The sequence below is a fragment of the Cokeromyces recurvatus genome (genome assembly GCF_025118155.1).
Source record: "Cokeromyces recurvatus strain NRRL 2243 chromosome Unknown BX663scaffold_26, whole genome shotgun sequence".
Lineage (NCBI taxonomy): Eukaryota > Fungi > Mucoromycota > Mucoromycetes > Mucorales > Mucoraceae > Cokeromyces > Cokeromyces recurvatus.
In genome coordinates, this window is record NW_026251412.1 from 348,927 (window position 1) to 364,536 (window position 15,610).

General features: G+C 29.9%; 6 protein-coding genes across 6 annotated transcripts; 2 read left to right on the plus strand and 4 right to left on the minus strand.

Moving 5' to 3' along the window:
* Window positions 1–570: 570 nt before the first annotated feature.
* BX663DRAFT_519437 (C-type lectin protein) lies at window positions 571–4,188 on the plus strand. Its single transcript, XM_051528999.1, has 15 exons — window positions 571–793; window positions 878–977; window positions 1,044–1,081; window positions 1,159–1,231; window positions 1,328–1,416; window positions 1,493–1,538; window positions 1,637–1,791; window positions 1,857–1,884; window positions 1,991–2,009; window positions 2,065–2,177; window positions 2,271–2,916; window positions 2,994–3,017; window positions 3,102–3,347; window positions 3,461–3,711; window positions 3,808–4,188. The coding sequence occupies exons 1-15, from the start codon at window positions 614–616 to the stop codon at window positions 4,014–4,016; spliced, it is 2,217 nt and encodes a 738-aa protein (XP_051380033.1). The 5' UTR covers window positions 571–613; the 3' UTR covers window positions 4,017–4,188.
* A 742-nt stretch (window positions 4,189–4,930) lies between these two features.
* BX663DRAFT_440058 (uncharacterized protein) lies at window positions 4,931–5,119 on the minus strand (the record flags this gene model as incomplete). The annotated part of the gene is made up of 1 exon (XM_051523373.1): window positions 4,931–5,119. A coding segment is annotated over one exon (189 nt), but the record flags the coding sequence as incomplete, so codon positions are not given.
* A 1,241-nt stretch (window positions 5,120–6,360) lies between these two features.
* BX663DRAFT_400926 (MBOAT, membrane-bound O-acyltransferase family-domain-containing protein) lies at window positions 6,361–7,951 on the plus strand (the record flags this gene model as incomplete). The annotated part of the gene is made up of 4 exons (XM_051522211.1): window positions 6,361–6,680; window positions 6,746–7,189; window positions 7,284–7,627; window positions 7,707–7,951. Coding segments are annotated over 4 exons (1,353 nt in total), but the record flags the coding sequence as incomplete, so codon positions are not given.
* A 497-nt stretch (window positions 7,952–8,448) lies between these two features.
* BX663DRAFT_519457 (uncharacterized protein) lies at window positions 8,449–10,996 on the minus strand. The gene is made up of 4 exons (XM_051529000.1): window positions 10,926–10,996; window positions 9,513–10,840; window positions 9,045–9,423; window positions 8,449–8,983 (listed from the first exon to the last, which is right to left on the minus strand). Exons 1-4 carry the CDS (start codon window positions 10,951–10,953, stop codon window positions 8,676–8,678), a joined length of 2,043 nt encoding a protein of 680 aa, XP_051380036.1. The 5' UTR covers window positions 10,954–10,996; the 3' UTR covers window positions 8,449–8,675.
* A 45-nt stretch (window positions 10,997–11,041) lies between these two features.
* BX663DRAFT_459407 (HbrB-like-domain-containing protein) lies at window positions 11,042–12,528 on the minus strand. Its single transcript, XM_051523919.1, has 3 exons — window positions 11,782–12,528; window positions 11,396–11,703; window positions 11,042–11,316 (listed from the first exon to the last, which is right to left on the minus strand). Exons 1-3 carry the CDS (start codon window positions 12,495–12,497, stop codon window positions 11,057–11,059), a joined length of 1,284 nt encoding a protein of 427 aa, XP_051380037.1. The 5' UTR covers window positions 12,498–12,528; the 3' UTR covers window positions 11,042–11,056.
* A 1,013-nt stretch (window positions 12,529–13,541) lies between these two features.
* BX663DRAFT_440271 (uncharacterized protein) lies at window positions 13,542–14,917 on the minus strand (the record flags this gene model as incomplete). Its single annotated transcript, XM_051523387.1, has 6 exons — window positions 13,542–13,960; window positions 14,020–14,146; window positions 14,198–14,350; window positions 14,408–14,560; window positions 14,631–14,723; window positions 14,789–14,917. The coding sequence occupies 6 exons, from the start codon at window positions 14,915–14,917 to the stop codon at window positions 13,542–13,544; spliced, it is 1,074 nt and encodes a 357-aa protein (XP_051380038.1).
* Between the last annotated feature and the right edge of the window lie 693 nt (window positions 14,918–15,610).

A 15,610-nucleotide genomic window follows, 5' to 3' on the forward strand; every position in this document is an offset into this window, starting at 1 on the left:
GTTTTGTGTTAAATTTTACTATTACTTTATTAGTTTTAACATAGCAAAAATGATTCTCATCCATTTATTTATTTTTTTCTTCCTTATGCTTCTTCCAAAGGATATGTTCATGATCTGATTCCTTCTTTCAATAATAATAATAATAAAATTAAAATACAAAGAAATATTAATTGTAATCTCTAAGTGACAAGGACCATGTTTGTGTCACAGCTTTTTCTTTTTTGGATCAAATCAAATTGTTTTTCTTTTTTTTTTTTTAACAGAAAGATTCTTGTTGGTCAACATCAGTCCTGCCACTTTGAAATAATTTTATCTCGTGCTTAGGTCATTTACAAAATAGTTATTTAAATGTACTACGATAGCCTCCATTGTCCTACAAGTTTTTTTTTTTTAGATTATTATACAATCCACTAATAGGAAACCATCCTACATTGTTTGTATTAATGTAGCCAAATATATGAATAAACCCTAAAACAATGAAATAAAAACATAACATCACCATATATAAGGAAGATAACCTATAATCTCTCATCTTACTCCTCTTTTTTTTTTTTTTTTTTTTTTTTTTTTTTTTTTTTTTTTTGCTTTTTACTTCTTATTTTGAATATTTATAATGCTTGTAAAATCCTTTTCTGGCAAATATGAACTCAAGTTTAGATCTCATCAAGTTGAAGGTCCTGCCTCACCTAGAGATTATATGGAATGGATTTCACATTTAAAAAAATGGCGACTCGAACAACATAATAAAAAGGAAAACCTTACGACATCTAGTTATGATATCTCTAAACTTCAGGTAAAATGCGAGAAAAAAAAAGTTTCGTTCATTTATTTATTATTTAACCTTTTTTTTAAAAAAAAAAATAATTTATGATCCAAGTGGGTTCAAGCAAGTTATGTTCAGCCTCATGTTATGATGAATGATTTGTTCTTATTCGATCCTAAAACAAATAAGTTTACTGTAGACAAATTCGTTAATGGTAAGAGGGATATTTATATAAAGAGATTTCCATGCATAATTTATGATTTACATACTTACTACATAGATATTGAAGAACGTTATGGGAAAGTTGATTCTGTTGTTGTGAGTGAACTTTGTTTTGAATTCTGAAAGGAAAAAAAAAGAGAGAGAGAAGGAATTTCTTACATGCTTTTACATAGGTTTGGCCAGCTTTTCCTAATCTTGGCTGTGATAGTCGTAATTCTGAGGATTATTTTAGATGTTTGCCTGGAGGTTAATATAACTGAAATGATTAGGTGGAAATTTTTAATATTTACTTTATTTCTTTTTCTTAAAAAAAAAAAAAAAAAAAAAAAAAAAAAAAAAAAGGTACCACTGCTATTCGTGGCCTAGTTGAAGAATTTCACATGAAAAATATAAAGGTGATTTTCCCTATTCTCAATTGGGATAATGGAACTGTAAGTTTAATATACTATAAAATAAAATTAACCGGCATTTTTTTTTTAACTTATTTTCCCCCTCCCCTTATTTTAGCGTGATCCACAAGCAAGTTGGAGTTATATTTTACCTCGATTATTTAGTAACTTGTCAAATACGCATACAAACTATATAGTTCTGTATCATCAGTTGTAATACATTGCTGACCTTATTTTATTATTATTATTATTATTATTCTAGAGGAATACAATGTGGATGGTATGTCAAGTGAAGTTGCATATTTTACGCAAGATTATTGGACAACTTCTCTTGCTATTGGACATCCTTTGGTCTTCCAATCTGAAGCTAACAGTAGCAACAGAATGGATGGAGCTGAAGATGAGGATAACAACCGTGTAAATATACATATATGGCAGGTTGTTACATGTAAATATTTTTTTCTTATTTAACTTTTATATAGATTATGCAATGGAATACTATGGATATGGGTTAGTATATAAAAATATATATATATTATCTAATCAATATCTCATTGATGTAATATACTGATTTAACCCACATTTACATTCTTTTTTTTAAAAAAAAAAATGACAGCAAAATATGATACAAAATTGTATGTATACATTGTTTAAGCGTTTGAACCTAAATACTCACATAATCAAATATAGGCATATTCCTACTGTTGCAACAAGAAAGTTTGTTGAACCAAGACACATGACACATACCTCTGACAAATGGTCTAGAAACAAGACATTTATGATTCAACATGCTTTCTTTAATGGTATGCAAAAAAAAAAAAAAAAAAAAAAAAAAAAAAAAAAAAAAGAACGAAACAGAGAGAGACAATATAACGATTTACTATTATAAAATATAGGCTTAGGTATCGAACTGTGGGAAAACATCTTTGGTACCTGGAATGCACTTTCTCCACGTGATTCAGAAGCCATACGTAGAACCTCAAGTATACTTCGATGTTTTGGACCTGATTTCTTTTCTTCCCCTGAATGGGAACCTCATTGTCCTTGTGTTCACTATGAAACCGTCTTTGCTAGTAAATTCCCTAGTCAATCTGTCAAAGAACAAACTGTTTGGACCTTCATCAATCGTGGACCTATTCATGTTAAGGGTCATCAGATTGTAGTCAACTATCATATTGGTTTGCAATTTTACAACGTATGGCTTGGAAGTGAGATGTATCCTACGGATATCGTAGATGGTCTTGCTACTCTTAGTTTTGATATTGAGCCCTATGGTTATGGATGTATCTTTGCTGCTTGTGATGTTTCTCCTTTACCAAAAGGCTTGGATGCACTTTTGAAATCTCTGAATCATCGTTCAAGGACCCCCCTTTACCAACATCCTATCTGTAACTCTATTCTATGGCAAGAATTGGATGAAGTCGTCGTTAGTAAGTATAACGACGATCGATACTGTGGCATGGTTCGAATTGAAGGTGATATATTTAATTTCCGTGTGAATGGCCTATGTTCTCATCCTAATGGCCCATCCGAATATACTGGGTAAATACACTTGCAAAATTTTTTGAATTCAATATGAAATTAATGAGCTCGATTATTAATTTATTTACTATTCTTAGCATTGATATCAAATATCCTTGGGAGTAAACTATTCATTCATTCATTTTATTTAATTTTAGATATACATATATACATACATAAACTAAACTAATTAATATCAATATTAGATTTCAGCCATCTCGAACACATGCTCCTTATCGGATGAAGATCAATACCTTCTATATGGATGCCTATCCTGTAACTGAAAGTCAATTTAAAAATTTTCTTGATGAAAGTGGATATAAACCAACTGATCCTACCAACTTTTTAAAACATTGGATTGGAGGATGTTATCCTGCTGACAGAGCTAATAAACCAATTATTCATGTCTCTATTGAAGATGCCAGAGCATATGCTAAATGGGCAGGCAAACGGTAAAAAAAAAAAAAAAAAAAAAAAAAAAAAAAAAAAAAAAAAAAAATTGCGAGGTTTTATATATACTTAAATTTGAAAATTAAGCAAAATTCCTCATTATCATCCATCATAGACTTCCACATGAATGGGAATGGCAGTTCGTGGCTCAAGGTGGTACTGAATATCGAAAATATCCTTGGGGTAATGAATGGGATGAAACCATGGTTCCTAAAGTTTATAATGGTCGAGAACGACTTTATCCTGACCACCCACCTGCAGATGTTGATGCCCATCCTTCCGGTCGTTCTCCTTTGGGTGTTTATGATCTTGTAGGTAATGTTTGGCAATGGACAGATGTGTATCAAGATTCTCATACAAGATCAGGTAAACTAAATATATACATATATATATATTTGTATATGTATATGTGTGTATAGTTGAATGATTATGTTAATTTCTTTTTTTTTTTTTAAAAAAAAGCTATCATTCGAGGTGGCTCTTATTATCAACCAAAGAATGGTGAAAGATACTTTTCACAAGCATACAGTAATTATGAACATGGAAAGTATCTATTAATGGCTCCTTCTATTGATCGATCTGCTACTATTGGATTCCGTTGTGTAAAGGATACAGTAGAAAGTGCTGCATCATTTGGTAATTGTTTATTCTTTGACGACCCATGTTTCTAAATCACAAAGCAAAAAGGAAAGGGGGGAAAATAGTTTTCCCTTTTTTTTTCATATACTGATATTATTCTTATATAACTGAACGTTGTGTATAGCAACTATATGTATGTATATGAATAAATAAAAAACCTAATAAAGAGAAAATTAAATTTGCTTCATATAAAGAAAAAAAAAAGCTATCTAATTCAGTAGATGAAAATAGTAAATTTATAGACAGTGTAGAGTCACTAGAAAGTAGATTAATTTATATAAAAGCAATTAACAAATGGTTCTGATTTATTAGGATATGTTAAATAGTAAACCATTATTTCCTGGTAAATATTATTATCCAAATATATGAAGTTACTCCTACCATGGATAGTATTAAAAGTCGTAGAGCTCATAGTTTATTTTTTTAACTTTGTTTATTTAAACCTGTAACAGTTTTTAATAGTAGGTTTTTTTTTTTTTTTTTTTTTTTTTTTTTTTTTTTTTTTTGTTTTTTTTGAGGAACTGAAACACCCATTTTACTATTTGAATAGAACAGCTTGTCCTTCAGTAACCTTTTCAGATTTACATTTTGTAGATGATGTTTCCATCTGACAAAAGAAACTCTTATTGCTCTTGTTGTGTATTCTTTGTGTTTAAATCACGTAGTAGTAATCACTGCAGTTCTACATCATTAAAAAATTACTTGCATCAATAATGGATTTTCTATGTATGCAAATAAATAAATAAATCCCTTCTATTTTTTCTATTATGATTATAAAAAAGTATGAAAAAAAAAATTAAAGGCAAAAGTAAAAGATCAACCACATTATGAAAAAATAAATAAAATGTTAGGAAAGGGAGGGAGGGCTTGATGCACTGGTCTATCAGGAGTAATCTTGGATTGGAAAAAAGGTAGAGAAATAGTGGTATAAGTTAGATAATCTATATTATGTAATATGGATCAGATCAAGGGCCAACGGACCAAACCATGGAGAGGCAGACATGATTGTACTAGAAGGTTTTCTTTGAAAGGAAGTTTGTTGAGAAGGAAGGAAAAAAAAAGGATCATCAATTGTTTGTGGCATTTGCGATCTGTAGTGGATGTGGAGGCAATATATTGAATAATTTCTATTCAATAGTTAATTAGGGGTGAAAAGGATAATACGAAGGACAACAGGTGGGGGTAATTAGCCAAGACGCTAGTAGAGACATTGACTTTGATCATATTGTGTTATAATAGGCAACCAAAGGATAGGGAACAATCATCAATGTATTACTACAAGCAGAGAGTTTGTAAAACACTACCCCCGTTAAACGTTGTAATCATTGTCTTGAGGTGTCTTTTTATTTTATTTTTATTTTTTTCAACATCGCCTATATTTCCATAAAGAATGGAAAAAGATTGGGATCAAAAGCTAAAAGAAATAACGTAAAAGCCTACAGAAGAGCAAGGAGACAATGCTATTCTTTACTCAGAACGATACAGCATCAAATACTGCTTGATGGCGAAATCATCATCATATTTGTACCTCAAGTATACTTGACTTTTAGTATCTCTATTTATGTGTCTAGAACTAATACTTAAACCCCCCCCAGTATTATGTAGCAACAGCTCTGATGCTTATTGCTGAATTTCTATTTCAACAAGTCAAAAATAAAAATTATGTACTGAGGTTGTGAAACTGCTGTTGTTTTCTTCCAAGCTTTTTTTTTATGTGGCAAAGAAGTTTTTCACTTTACCATGTTTGTATATTTTATTCCATAACTTATTTTTTCCATGAACATTACTAGGAACATGTTGAACGACGAAAGCTATTCTATCTGTTTCTTAATCTATTGTTTAAAAAAATTCAATGTCTTAATTTTTTTTACTTTTATTTTCCGACATAGTTGATCAAGAGAGTATAATCTGATAGTTAATCTACATTGTTTCATAATTTGAATTAAGTTTATAAATTAGGGTTTTCTTTTCAAAATAAATAAATAAATAAGCAAGCAAGCAAGCAAGCAAGCAAGCAAGCAAGCAAGCAAGCAAGCAAGCAAATAATACATGCTTAATTATATTTCGGTAGAGCAGCACATCTTTTATATAAATGTCGATTGGTATTTATTCAAATAGCTTCTTTCTATGCTTTATCGTATATTCTAGTTCATAAAATAGCTTCTACATTACATAACAAGTTTTATTAATTTGCCGACGATTATACTATATGATCCCAAGAAAAGGGGAAAAAAAAATTGTCACGTCAACCAAAAAAAAAAAAAAAGGTTCCATATAATATAAATATGTGCATTATATATGTATACCTTTATTTTATTTTATTTTATTTTATTTATTTATTTATTTTTTATTTATTTTTTAAATAAAAAAAAAAAGATGGATGCCTTCTTTGAACAGGCATCTGCTAAAATGGGTGGAACGCCAACAGCAGAACAATTAAAAATTGTTGCCTCTATTTTATCATCCTATCCATGTGCTATCTTATTCAAATTAATTCCTGATCAACAAACATTAGTGAAGCATTTATTCTCTATCTTTATCACATCATTTATTATGATTTCAGTACTTCATTCATATGCAGGATTTATACATATTACTTTGTCATGTTTCTTTACTTTTATCTTTATGAAATATTATAAACGTAAGAATGGGCCTTGGATTAACTTTGTAATCATCATGATTAGTATGTCATACAGGTGAGATATATATATTCTATTCTATTCTATTTAATACCAAGAAGCTAATTTATTATGATAACTAGCCATTTATCTCGCCAATTAGTTGGTTTTGATGCTGATAATTCAAATGATTATTCTGGTATGCTCATGATTGCCACTATTAAATTAACTTCATTTGGATTTAATGTGGCTGATGGTCGCACAAAAGATCAAACTATACTGTCAAGTTACAACCAGCGCATGAAAATTGAAAGATACCCTACTCTAATTGAATTTTTCGGTTGGATGTTCTTCTTTGGTGGATTTTTAGTAGGACCTACTTCAGAATTTATGGATTATATGCGTTTCGTAACAATGCAAATGTTTCAAGTCAAGGGCAAAACTAAGGTTCCTGTTCCTATTAAACAAACTCTCTTTTTAATTATCAAGAGTTTATTATTTATAGCTGCTGTCGTCGTTATTTCTCCTTATTATAGTTCTGCCAATATTGATTCTGATGCATGGAGAAGTTTATCGTTTGTAAAAAAGTAAAGTATTATTCTTATATGTTTATATGTATTACATGAAGGGAATTAACTGAGATATTAAAAAAAAAAAATTTTTTTTCTTTCCCCTTTTTAGACTCATTTATCTTCAGGTAGCCGCTTTCACATCCCGTTGTAAATATTATGTTGCTTGGTATTTATCAGAAGGAGCAAGTGTATTGTGTGGTTTTGGATTTAATGGGTTTGATTCAAATGGTAAACCACGTTGGGATCGATTTACAAACCTTTATGTATTTAAATGTGAGCTTGCTCAATCTATTAAGGAAATGATTGATCATTGGAATATGGGTGCTAATCGTTGGTTACGTTATTATGTATACTTGCGTGTTACTCCCCCAGGTCAAACCGGTGGTGCTATGAGCGCATTTATTACTTATGCTGTCTCTGCTCTTTGGCACGGATTTTATCCTGGTTATTATCGTAAGTAGATATGTATATTATTTATTATTAGTGTTATTATTCACGTATTAATGTCTATTTTTTTTTTAAAAAAAAAAAGTATTCTTCTTATCTGTTACTCCTTTCCAATTGTTGGCACGTAACTTTAGAAGAACATTCCGTCCACTCGTCTTTATTCCAGGTACAAAGAATCCTAAACCTATGCTTAAATTCTTTTATGATATCATTACTTGTATTGTAACCATGACAATCGTCAACATACTCTCGGTTGCTTTCAATCTACTCTATTGGAAACCAGTCATTAGAGCTTGGTCCCAAATTTATTATGTTCATTATTTGGTTGGCTTTGCCGGTTATGCTCTTTGGCGCTTAACGTATCCTTCTTTTAAACGATACCAAAAGAAGCGAGAAGAAATCGCTATCTCTCAGCGTGCTCGCCCACCTACTCCTCCACTTGATAAAAAAGACTGAATAAAAAAATAAATAAAAAAGTAAATAAATAAAGAAATTTTAATATTTCTATACATATATATATATATATATATATCACTGGACACTGTATCTATGTTAACAATAGTTGCCCTTTCCCTCCTCTTTCAGGCTGAGATAACTTGTCATAAAGACAAAAAAAAAAAAAAAAAAAAAAAAAAAAAAAAAAAAAAAAAAAAAAAAAAAAAAAAGCAGGCCCCTTAACTCGATGGTAATATGAATCCTCTCTGATAAGATAGAATACCGTATTATATGGAATAAGCTACTTTTTATGATAGTAATTATCCTTACTCTTGTTGAAAGGGGAACAAAAAAAAAAAAAAAAAAAAAAAAAAAAAAAAAAAAAAAAACTGATTTATTATTATTAAACAATAGGGGAGAGAAGGAGGCGATTATTCTGCTGCTATATACAAAGTGATGGAGTTTATATATTGACAAGAATAACCAAATTTTAATAAATTCCTAGTTCAAAAAGTTGCTTTTATCTTTATAATTTTGCTTGTAATGACAATGAAATTGCTTTTTTTTTTAGACTCTTCTTTTATACAAATACAAATACACATACATATACACCTATTTCTTATGTCGTACCGATAAAATAACTCACATCATATATTAGTGCAATCCATGGATATGGGTATTGACTATAATGATCTAGATCGACTACACTGCCATTAATAAATTCATGTATACCTGTTGTTGTTATTAACTGAACTTTTGAGGATGCATGAAGATCATGTATAAATTTAAAGGTTTCAATAATATTTAAACAGATTTTCATAGTTTCTCTTGCTGCTTTTGTAACGTTTGGATTAGAAGATAATGCTAATATTCCTAGTATATCTATTGCTCTAAATATAAAGTGACTAGTAATACATTCATAAACGCCTATATAATAATTATGATTTAGGATATACAAATATATATAGTAGAATATACAAGAATTTACATGCTGATTGATTTCTTTTCAAAGCAAAAATTCGTTGAATTGTATAATTTAATAAATAACAACTCTGAAGGGATTGATTAAGTGAATATTGTTCTACATAATTGAGTATTTGCTCGTTAGGTCCGTGTGCAATAGGTTGTAAAAGATAGGCATAAAAGTTTATATGAAATGAATGGAATCCAAGAAATGTTATTAATAAAATTAAATCAGATGTTTCATCTATGGCTTTTTTACACTTGTCAAAATCTTTCAAATCATCACATATACGAAAATCGTCTGGTAATGTTGATGCCCACTCCTTAAATATAGCTTCTAATCTAACAATTGATTCAAAGCTAAGTGTACACGTTTTCCCAAAGTGTATATTACATAGTTGTTCCTAAGTATTTAATACATACTGTCTATTAAATTGATAAAATGATGATCATCTCTCTCTCTTTCCTCTTTTTATTTATTTGGTTTATTTACCATAAACTTACTAATGAAAGGATGATTAAATAGAGTTAATACCCAATTTCGTGATTGCATTAGCTTTTGGGTGAATTCTGGTTCATCTGATAAAAATTTCCAACTTGGAAAGCAAAGACTGAATGCATCAATAGCTTCACCTGTAATGTAATTTATTAATTGTAGTTGCATACTAATTATTGTCAAATGACGAATAAATAAAGTTTTATCAATATTGGTTGTAAACTGTTTTGCATTCTCAGCTATAGAAGAATGATCATTGTTCTCCGAAACACGTTCAGAGCTCAAGTTGTAGTAATCCTTTAAATCAAGACAGATTTGATAGGCCATGGAAATCAACCGTCGATATTCGAAATACCTTATAGTCATGTGCAAGTATTGACTAAGTAAGTTGATACATATCACATTTTCTAATCGCTTTTCAATTTGATCAAATTGATCCAAAAGAATGGATTTTGCATTAGAATAGAAGAAATCGGCTAAGCTTCGTTTGTCACGTGCATCGTAAGGTACATGCCTACAAACAGAGGAACAAACGTTACAACAAATACAAAGAGTCACTATATCAGCCAGAGGATTTTGTAGTTTAAGGAATCTAGCTCGGAATGTTGCTTCATGAAGAAATGGGTGATAAACATTGAGACATTTGAAATAGATTTCAACAAGTTGATTTACAACTAAGAAAGGTTCGAATATAAATGCTCTTGGCAGTAAAAATGCGTTGGAATCTTTAGTTTTGAAATTACTATGTTTAAAAAATTGAGCAAACAAACGAAACATAAAGGGTGTTGTGCCTTCTTTATTGTTTAAGCTGAAATTCAATAACAGAGTTGATTCGCCACAATATATGTCCGTTTTACTACTTAATGAAGAAGTATCATTACTGTTGCTACTACTACTCCTGCTGCCGCTGCTGCTGAGAGGAGATAGATATGAAATAGATTGTTTGTTATAAGATAATAGATCACCCACATTTCGAATGCCTGTCTCAATTTCAAAGATACCATTTTTGATCTTGAACTTCCATTGATAAAATAAGTTTTGTATCATAGGATCTGCTAATAAAGCATCATGTCTCTTCGAATTATCGTTATTGCGAATCATACGAAGGTGATTTAATTGATTTTCAAATTGTTGAATTGCTTGTTCTAATTGTTGTACATTATGTTTTAAATCTACTAGATCAAGATCATCTTTATCATCTAAAAGAGAAGAGTTTCCATTTCCATTCTTTATAGGCTGAACACATGCTTTATCGAACTTTATACATCTTGTACATCGATTGCTTAGATTATCACGTATACATTTTCGACGATATTTACGACATTCTAACAAAAAAAAAAAAAAAAAAAAAAAAAAAAAAAAAAGTATTATAAAAATATATATTCATATTAGAACAACGTTTTATTTTACCAGTGCAAGGAGTAATTCTGACTTTCATATATAAAACTTATCTTCCATAAAGAAAAAGGATAAAAAAAAAAAAAAAAAAAAGAAAAAGAAAAAGAAAAAAGAAATAGAATTCATGAAAATAATTTTATTTACTATTTTAAAGTACTGAATATATTATGATTGGTTGTATCAGACTGCATAGGTCTAGCTTTTATTACGCCTGCAAAGCCTCGTCTATCTCCCTTAGTCATCATTATTTTCCAGTTTGCTTTCAGATTTGATAAGACTCTTTCAATCTCTTCATTATGATCAGGTGATGAAGCTAAGAGTGAAGTCATTTGAAGCATTTTTGCTGCTGTAGCTGCAGGATTTTGTGATGATCCAAAATCAGTAAATAATTTATTAAAGACATCTAAATAAAGCCATGATTGAAAAAAAAAAATCTAGATTAATTATAAACCAACAACTTTTCAGACGGGAATTACTGTTACCTTCTAATCTCTTTGTTTGCAATAAAATAACATTATCTCTAAAACTTCTCAAAGCCATATTACGTACATTCCACATCTCAGCTTCATCAGCTGAACGATAGCGAATATCTGTTCTTAAAGGTAGAAAGACAGCTTCAAAATATGGTAATGCATAAGTGAAAAAAAAGGACCATTGTTCAACAAGTCTGTCAAGTAACTTTTCGTCAGTAACACCAAACATTTTTGCATTCAACGTAAACATGCCATCTCTTAACAACGCTTCGATATCTCGATAAAGGGTGGGTGAAATCGGATCTGTCAAACAGCATCTGTATAAGCCAATATGTATCAATGCATAAAACTTCTCCTTATTAAATCTATTCAACTTCTTGTATATAAATTTTTACCTTAATAATTCATTTAAATCTTCAATAGAGCTTTGGACTCCTTCACCATTAAATAGAGGCAGTACTCGAACACATAACGTCTGCCAGGTATCTCCTTGTGCCGTGGTAGTAGTATGGTAATTGGTTGGTAACGTTATAGTGCTACTCATACTATTTTGTCGATGATATGAATAGGCTACTGCAGTTGTAGAGGGAGCAGCAATGGTTTGAAATGACATGTTATTGCCTCCATTCATGCTATTTGATAGAAAAAAATTATTATTATTTATAGGTGAAGTAGGTGAAGTGACATCATCTCCTCTTAAGTGAATAGATGACTTTTCCATATCTCGAGCAATTAATTTAGCATCTAAAGATGTGAGTGATTTATGTATGGAAGGAGGGTAGATGGGTGAAAGAGATTTATCCAAATTGGTTGAAATAGTTGTTTGTTGACGAGGTGAATATTGATGAGTAACAGAATTAGATCGTATGCTATGACGTTTTAGTTGGCTTTCATTGCCACTCGGAGGTGATTGAATAGTAAATGTAGTAGCTGACTGTGAACGAATCGGATTAGGGCCTTGTGAAATTAGATTGTTACTGTCTAAACTGGTTGAAAGTGAAGAAGATGAATTTGATGAAGAAGATAATATAGCCGATGTTTTATCATTATTGTCATCTGAAACTTGTGGTTGTTGCATTGAAGTAGATTCATTATCATTTAGTGAGCTCATTGGATGTAAATAGGATATGTGTATGTACAAGTGGAAATAAAATAAAATAAAATAAAAAATAAAAAATAAAAATTCATTTATGCCACCCGTCACAAATTAAGCACTACTAGTTTATTTTAATTGATTTATGATGTATATAAAACAACATATGTTTATATATTATGGAATACACAATAGAAGAAGGTTATAATGACTGTCACATATCATCATAGCTATTGTTATCTAATGAAGAAGAAGCACTATAGTCTGGTAACTTTCCTTTTTGTCTATCACTTAATTCAATTTTTGGAGTATCTTCATTCACTTCTTCTATTGTAGTAGTCGTACTCGTATTTGACTTTATTGGAGTGGATATCCTTTCCTTGTTACTTGATATTTCTGCCTCTACTGATTTTGTTGATTCGCTCGCTTCATTGTTAGTAGTGGTTGTTGTAGCAGGAGTAATACTCAAAACTTGAGTAAGGATTTGCATTGACTGAAAGATCTGATTTTGAACTGTTTCTAAAATCTTTAATTTTCTTTCAATAGCTTCTCTTGTTGATGTAGCTAAAATACGTTGATCTTCTTCTGTTAAATTCGAAGGAAGAGATGGTATTGTATGATCATTAATGTATTCGGTTGAATTAGTGTTTAAAGTACTTATAGGGACTAAACGCGTCCATCCATTTGAATTTACATAAGAAGGATCGGGAGTAAGAATTCCAAAAGAAGATGATTGCTGATAAGGAGTAAATGTTTGATTCCATTGACTTCCTAGTCCTTGCAATGGCTGCTGTTGTTGTGGTAGTTGCTGAAGTAATTGTGGTTGCTGTTGCTGTTGCTGTTGCTGTTGCTGTTGCTGTTGTGGTTGTGGTTGTGGTTGCTGTGATTGCTGATTTTGGTTATTAGCTGTACAAATAGCAATATTAGTAATTTATCAAATAACGTATCTATAATAAATTATATGTTACCATCAACTAATACAGAACGACGACTAAGAAAAGAAATAAGATATAAATAAATAGAAAAAGTTTGATTATATTATATCATAGTGTATTTTATATATTACCATGTAGGGCAAGTCTGTTGTCTTTCAAGCCAGCTACGTAAACAATGGAAATGGAAAATATGCCCACAAGGAAGCTTTTTAGGCTGATCAAGATTATGCTCATTATCATTTCTATTAGTAGCTATATCTGCATGATTGGTGTTATTATTTCCATTTGAATAGGAGTCAGTCACTTGCATCTCTTCTCTACAAATAATACAAGTACTATCACTTGAACGAGTAAAGTCTTCTGCAGTCGCATTAGGATAAAGTTCATTCATATTTCGAGTTGCGCGTCTATAACGATATAAATCTCTACATTTCTGAATGAATGATCTAAATGTAATATAGACGTCTCTTATAATATGTAAAGGTAACTGATAGTTTAAGCAAATATACAAGAAGAAAATAAGATAAGTGACTAACTTGAGAAATTCTATGATTAAACAAAAAGTTAGAAAAAAAAAAAGACCTATTAATAAATCTAATTTATACCTGTAATCAGGTCTACATAAAAGACCCACATTGATTTTCCTTCCCAAGTTTGTTCACTTCGCATGTCAATTACATTAATTATATACTTGCCAATAGTTGATACTATAGTACATAATAAAATGGTATACTATGCTAATATTAATAAGAGTGCACATAAAATAGAATTATATATTTGTACCTCAAAACCAAACATAATCATCATATTAGGTCCTTTTACAAGTGTAACATTGATAGCATGATTGGCTAAAAGTAAATCTACGAGCAATAAAATATTTAATAGGTTTACAATTCTAACATGAAAACTGATTCCATTTGTAGGTGTTTGCTCCATCTATACACATTGTATAAACTTTAACTTGAATTCTTATGAATAATAAATAAAACTTACAAATTCAACACGATCTTGGCATAGCCAATGAAATATCTTCAAGAATAATAAAGTAGTGAAAACAACAATGAATTGTAAATCGAATTCTTCTCGAAATATAGTCATTGCTAAACATGTTTCGGTTACCGCATACCAAGACCTTTCATATAAATGCTAAAAAAAAAATTGATATTTTTATGATTAATTGTTTAAATTAAAATGCATAATTTCATATTATACATACTTCAACTTCAATTGCTCTTAATCTGCCAAAGAAGATGGCTTGTAAAGTTTTGCCGAACAAAATACATAATATAAGTCCCATATTTAATAGTATCTTTATGGTAAAGCAAGTCAATTATTACACTGTATTTTTTTTTTATTTGAATTGCCTATATTTACCATCATGCATGCACTTGATTTTGAAAGATATATACAGGCAGCATAAAAGTTTGAACGTTGATGCATTGCTGAAAGTATCACTCCAATAGCCAGTATGGAGGAAACACAGCCATAAATGGCCATTCTCATTTTTAAAAAGGTATGTATATTCAAAAAGTATAAATAATTCAAAAAAAAAAAAAAGAAAAAGAAAGAATAATAATAATAATAAAGCTACAAAAAAAAAAATCCATACGTCATCTTCAGCATAATTCTTACTTTTAAATTATTATATCTCTGATTTAGTAGTAAAAACCTATCTGTTTATTCGTATTATTAAACAATACAGTCATATTCTTTCACTGTATTTCTTTAATGAAACTATAAACCATCTTAAAGCCTGTTATTCATTGTAATTACAATATTTTTGAATAAAATTGAAACTAGTCAAAAAAAAGATCAAATAATATAAATTTAAGAAGTAAAAATAGATTTAGACGAAATCTAATTAGTATTTAGACAGAGAATATGGAGGGGGCAATCTCGACCGGTTAGTATCTCATTAGAGATTCAATGAATCTTTTTTGCAGTATTGAAATCACATTGACACGACATCCCGCAACTTTTACAAGCTTAGACATCATAACAGCTCATTATTACAGGCATAAAATTTCTTTCAAAGCATAAATGGCAAGTCTGCTTTATGTAAAAGCAAATATGTAAATAGAGCAGTAATAATTAATTACTTTGAAAATTCTATATTCAGCTATAGTAACTATAATTAAATCACGACGTTTTTGTCTATTTAATACTTTCACAATACGTTAGTGGCTTCTATTCGGA

Bases quoted from the DNA above. Each gene is read 5' to 3' on its own strand.
- BX663DRAFT_519437 (XM_051528999.1), top strand. From the start codon at position 614: ATGCTTGTAAAATCCTTTTCTGGCAAATATGAACTCAAGTTTAGATCT. The intron at 978-1,043 runs GTAAGAGGGATA...CTTACTACATAG, and splicing joins TGTAGACAAATTCGTTAATG to ATATTGAAGAACGTTATGGG. The intron at 2,178-2,270 runs GTATGCAAAAAA...TATAAAATATAG, and splicing joins TCAACATGCTTTCTTTAATG to GCTTAGGTATCGAACTGTGG.
- BX663DRAFT_519457 (XM_051529000.1), bottom strand. From the start codon at position 10,953: ATGAAAGTCAGAATTACTCCTTGCACTG. The intron at 9,424-9,512 runs GTAAATAAACCA...TTAAATACTTAG, and splicing joins CTTTCATTAGTAAGTTTATG to GAACAACTATGTAATATACA. The intron at 8,984-9,044 runs GTAAATTCTTGT...ATTATTATATAG, and splicing joins GAAAAGAAATCAATCAGCAT to GCGTTTATGAATGTATTACT.
- BX663DRAFT_459407 (XM_051523919.1), bottom strand. From the start codon at position 12,497: ATGAGCTCACTAAATGATAATGAATCTACTTCAATGCAACAACCACAA. The intron at 11,704-11,781 runs GTAAAAATTTAT...TGGCTTATACAG, and splicing joins GATTTAAATGAATTATTAAG to ATGCTGTTTGACAGATCCGA. The intron at 11,317-11,395 runs GTAACAGTAATT...GGCTTTATTTAG, and splicing joins GCAAACAAAGAGATTAGAAG to ATGTCTTTAATAAATTATTT.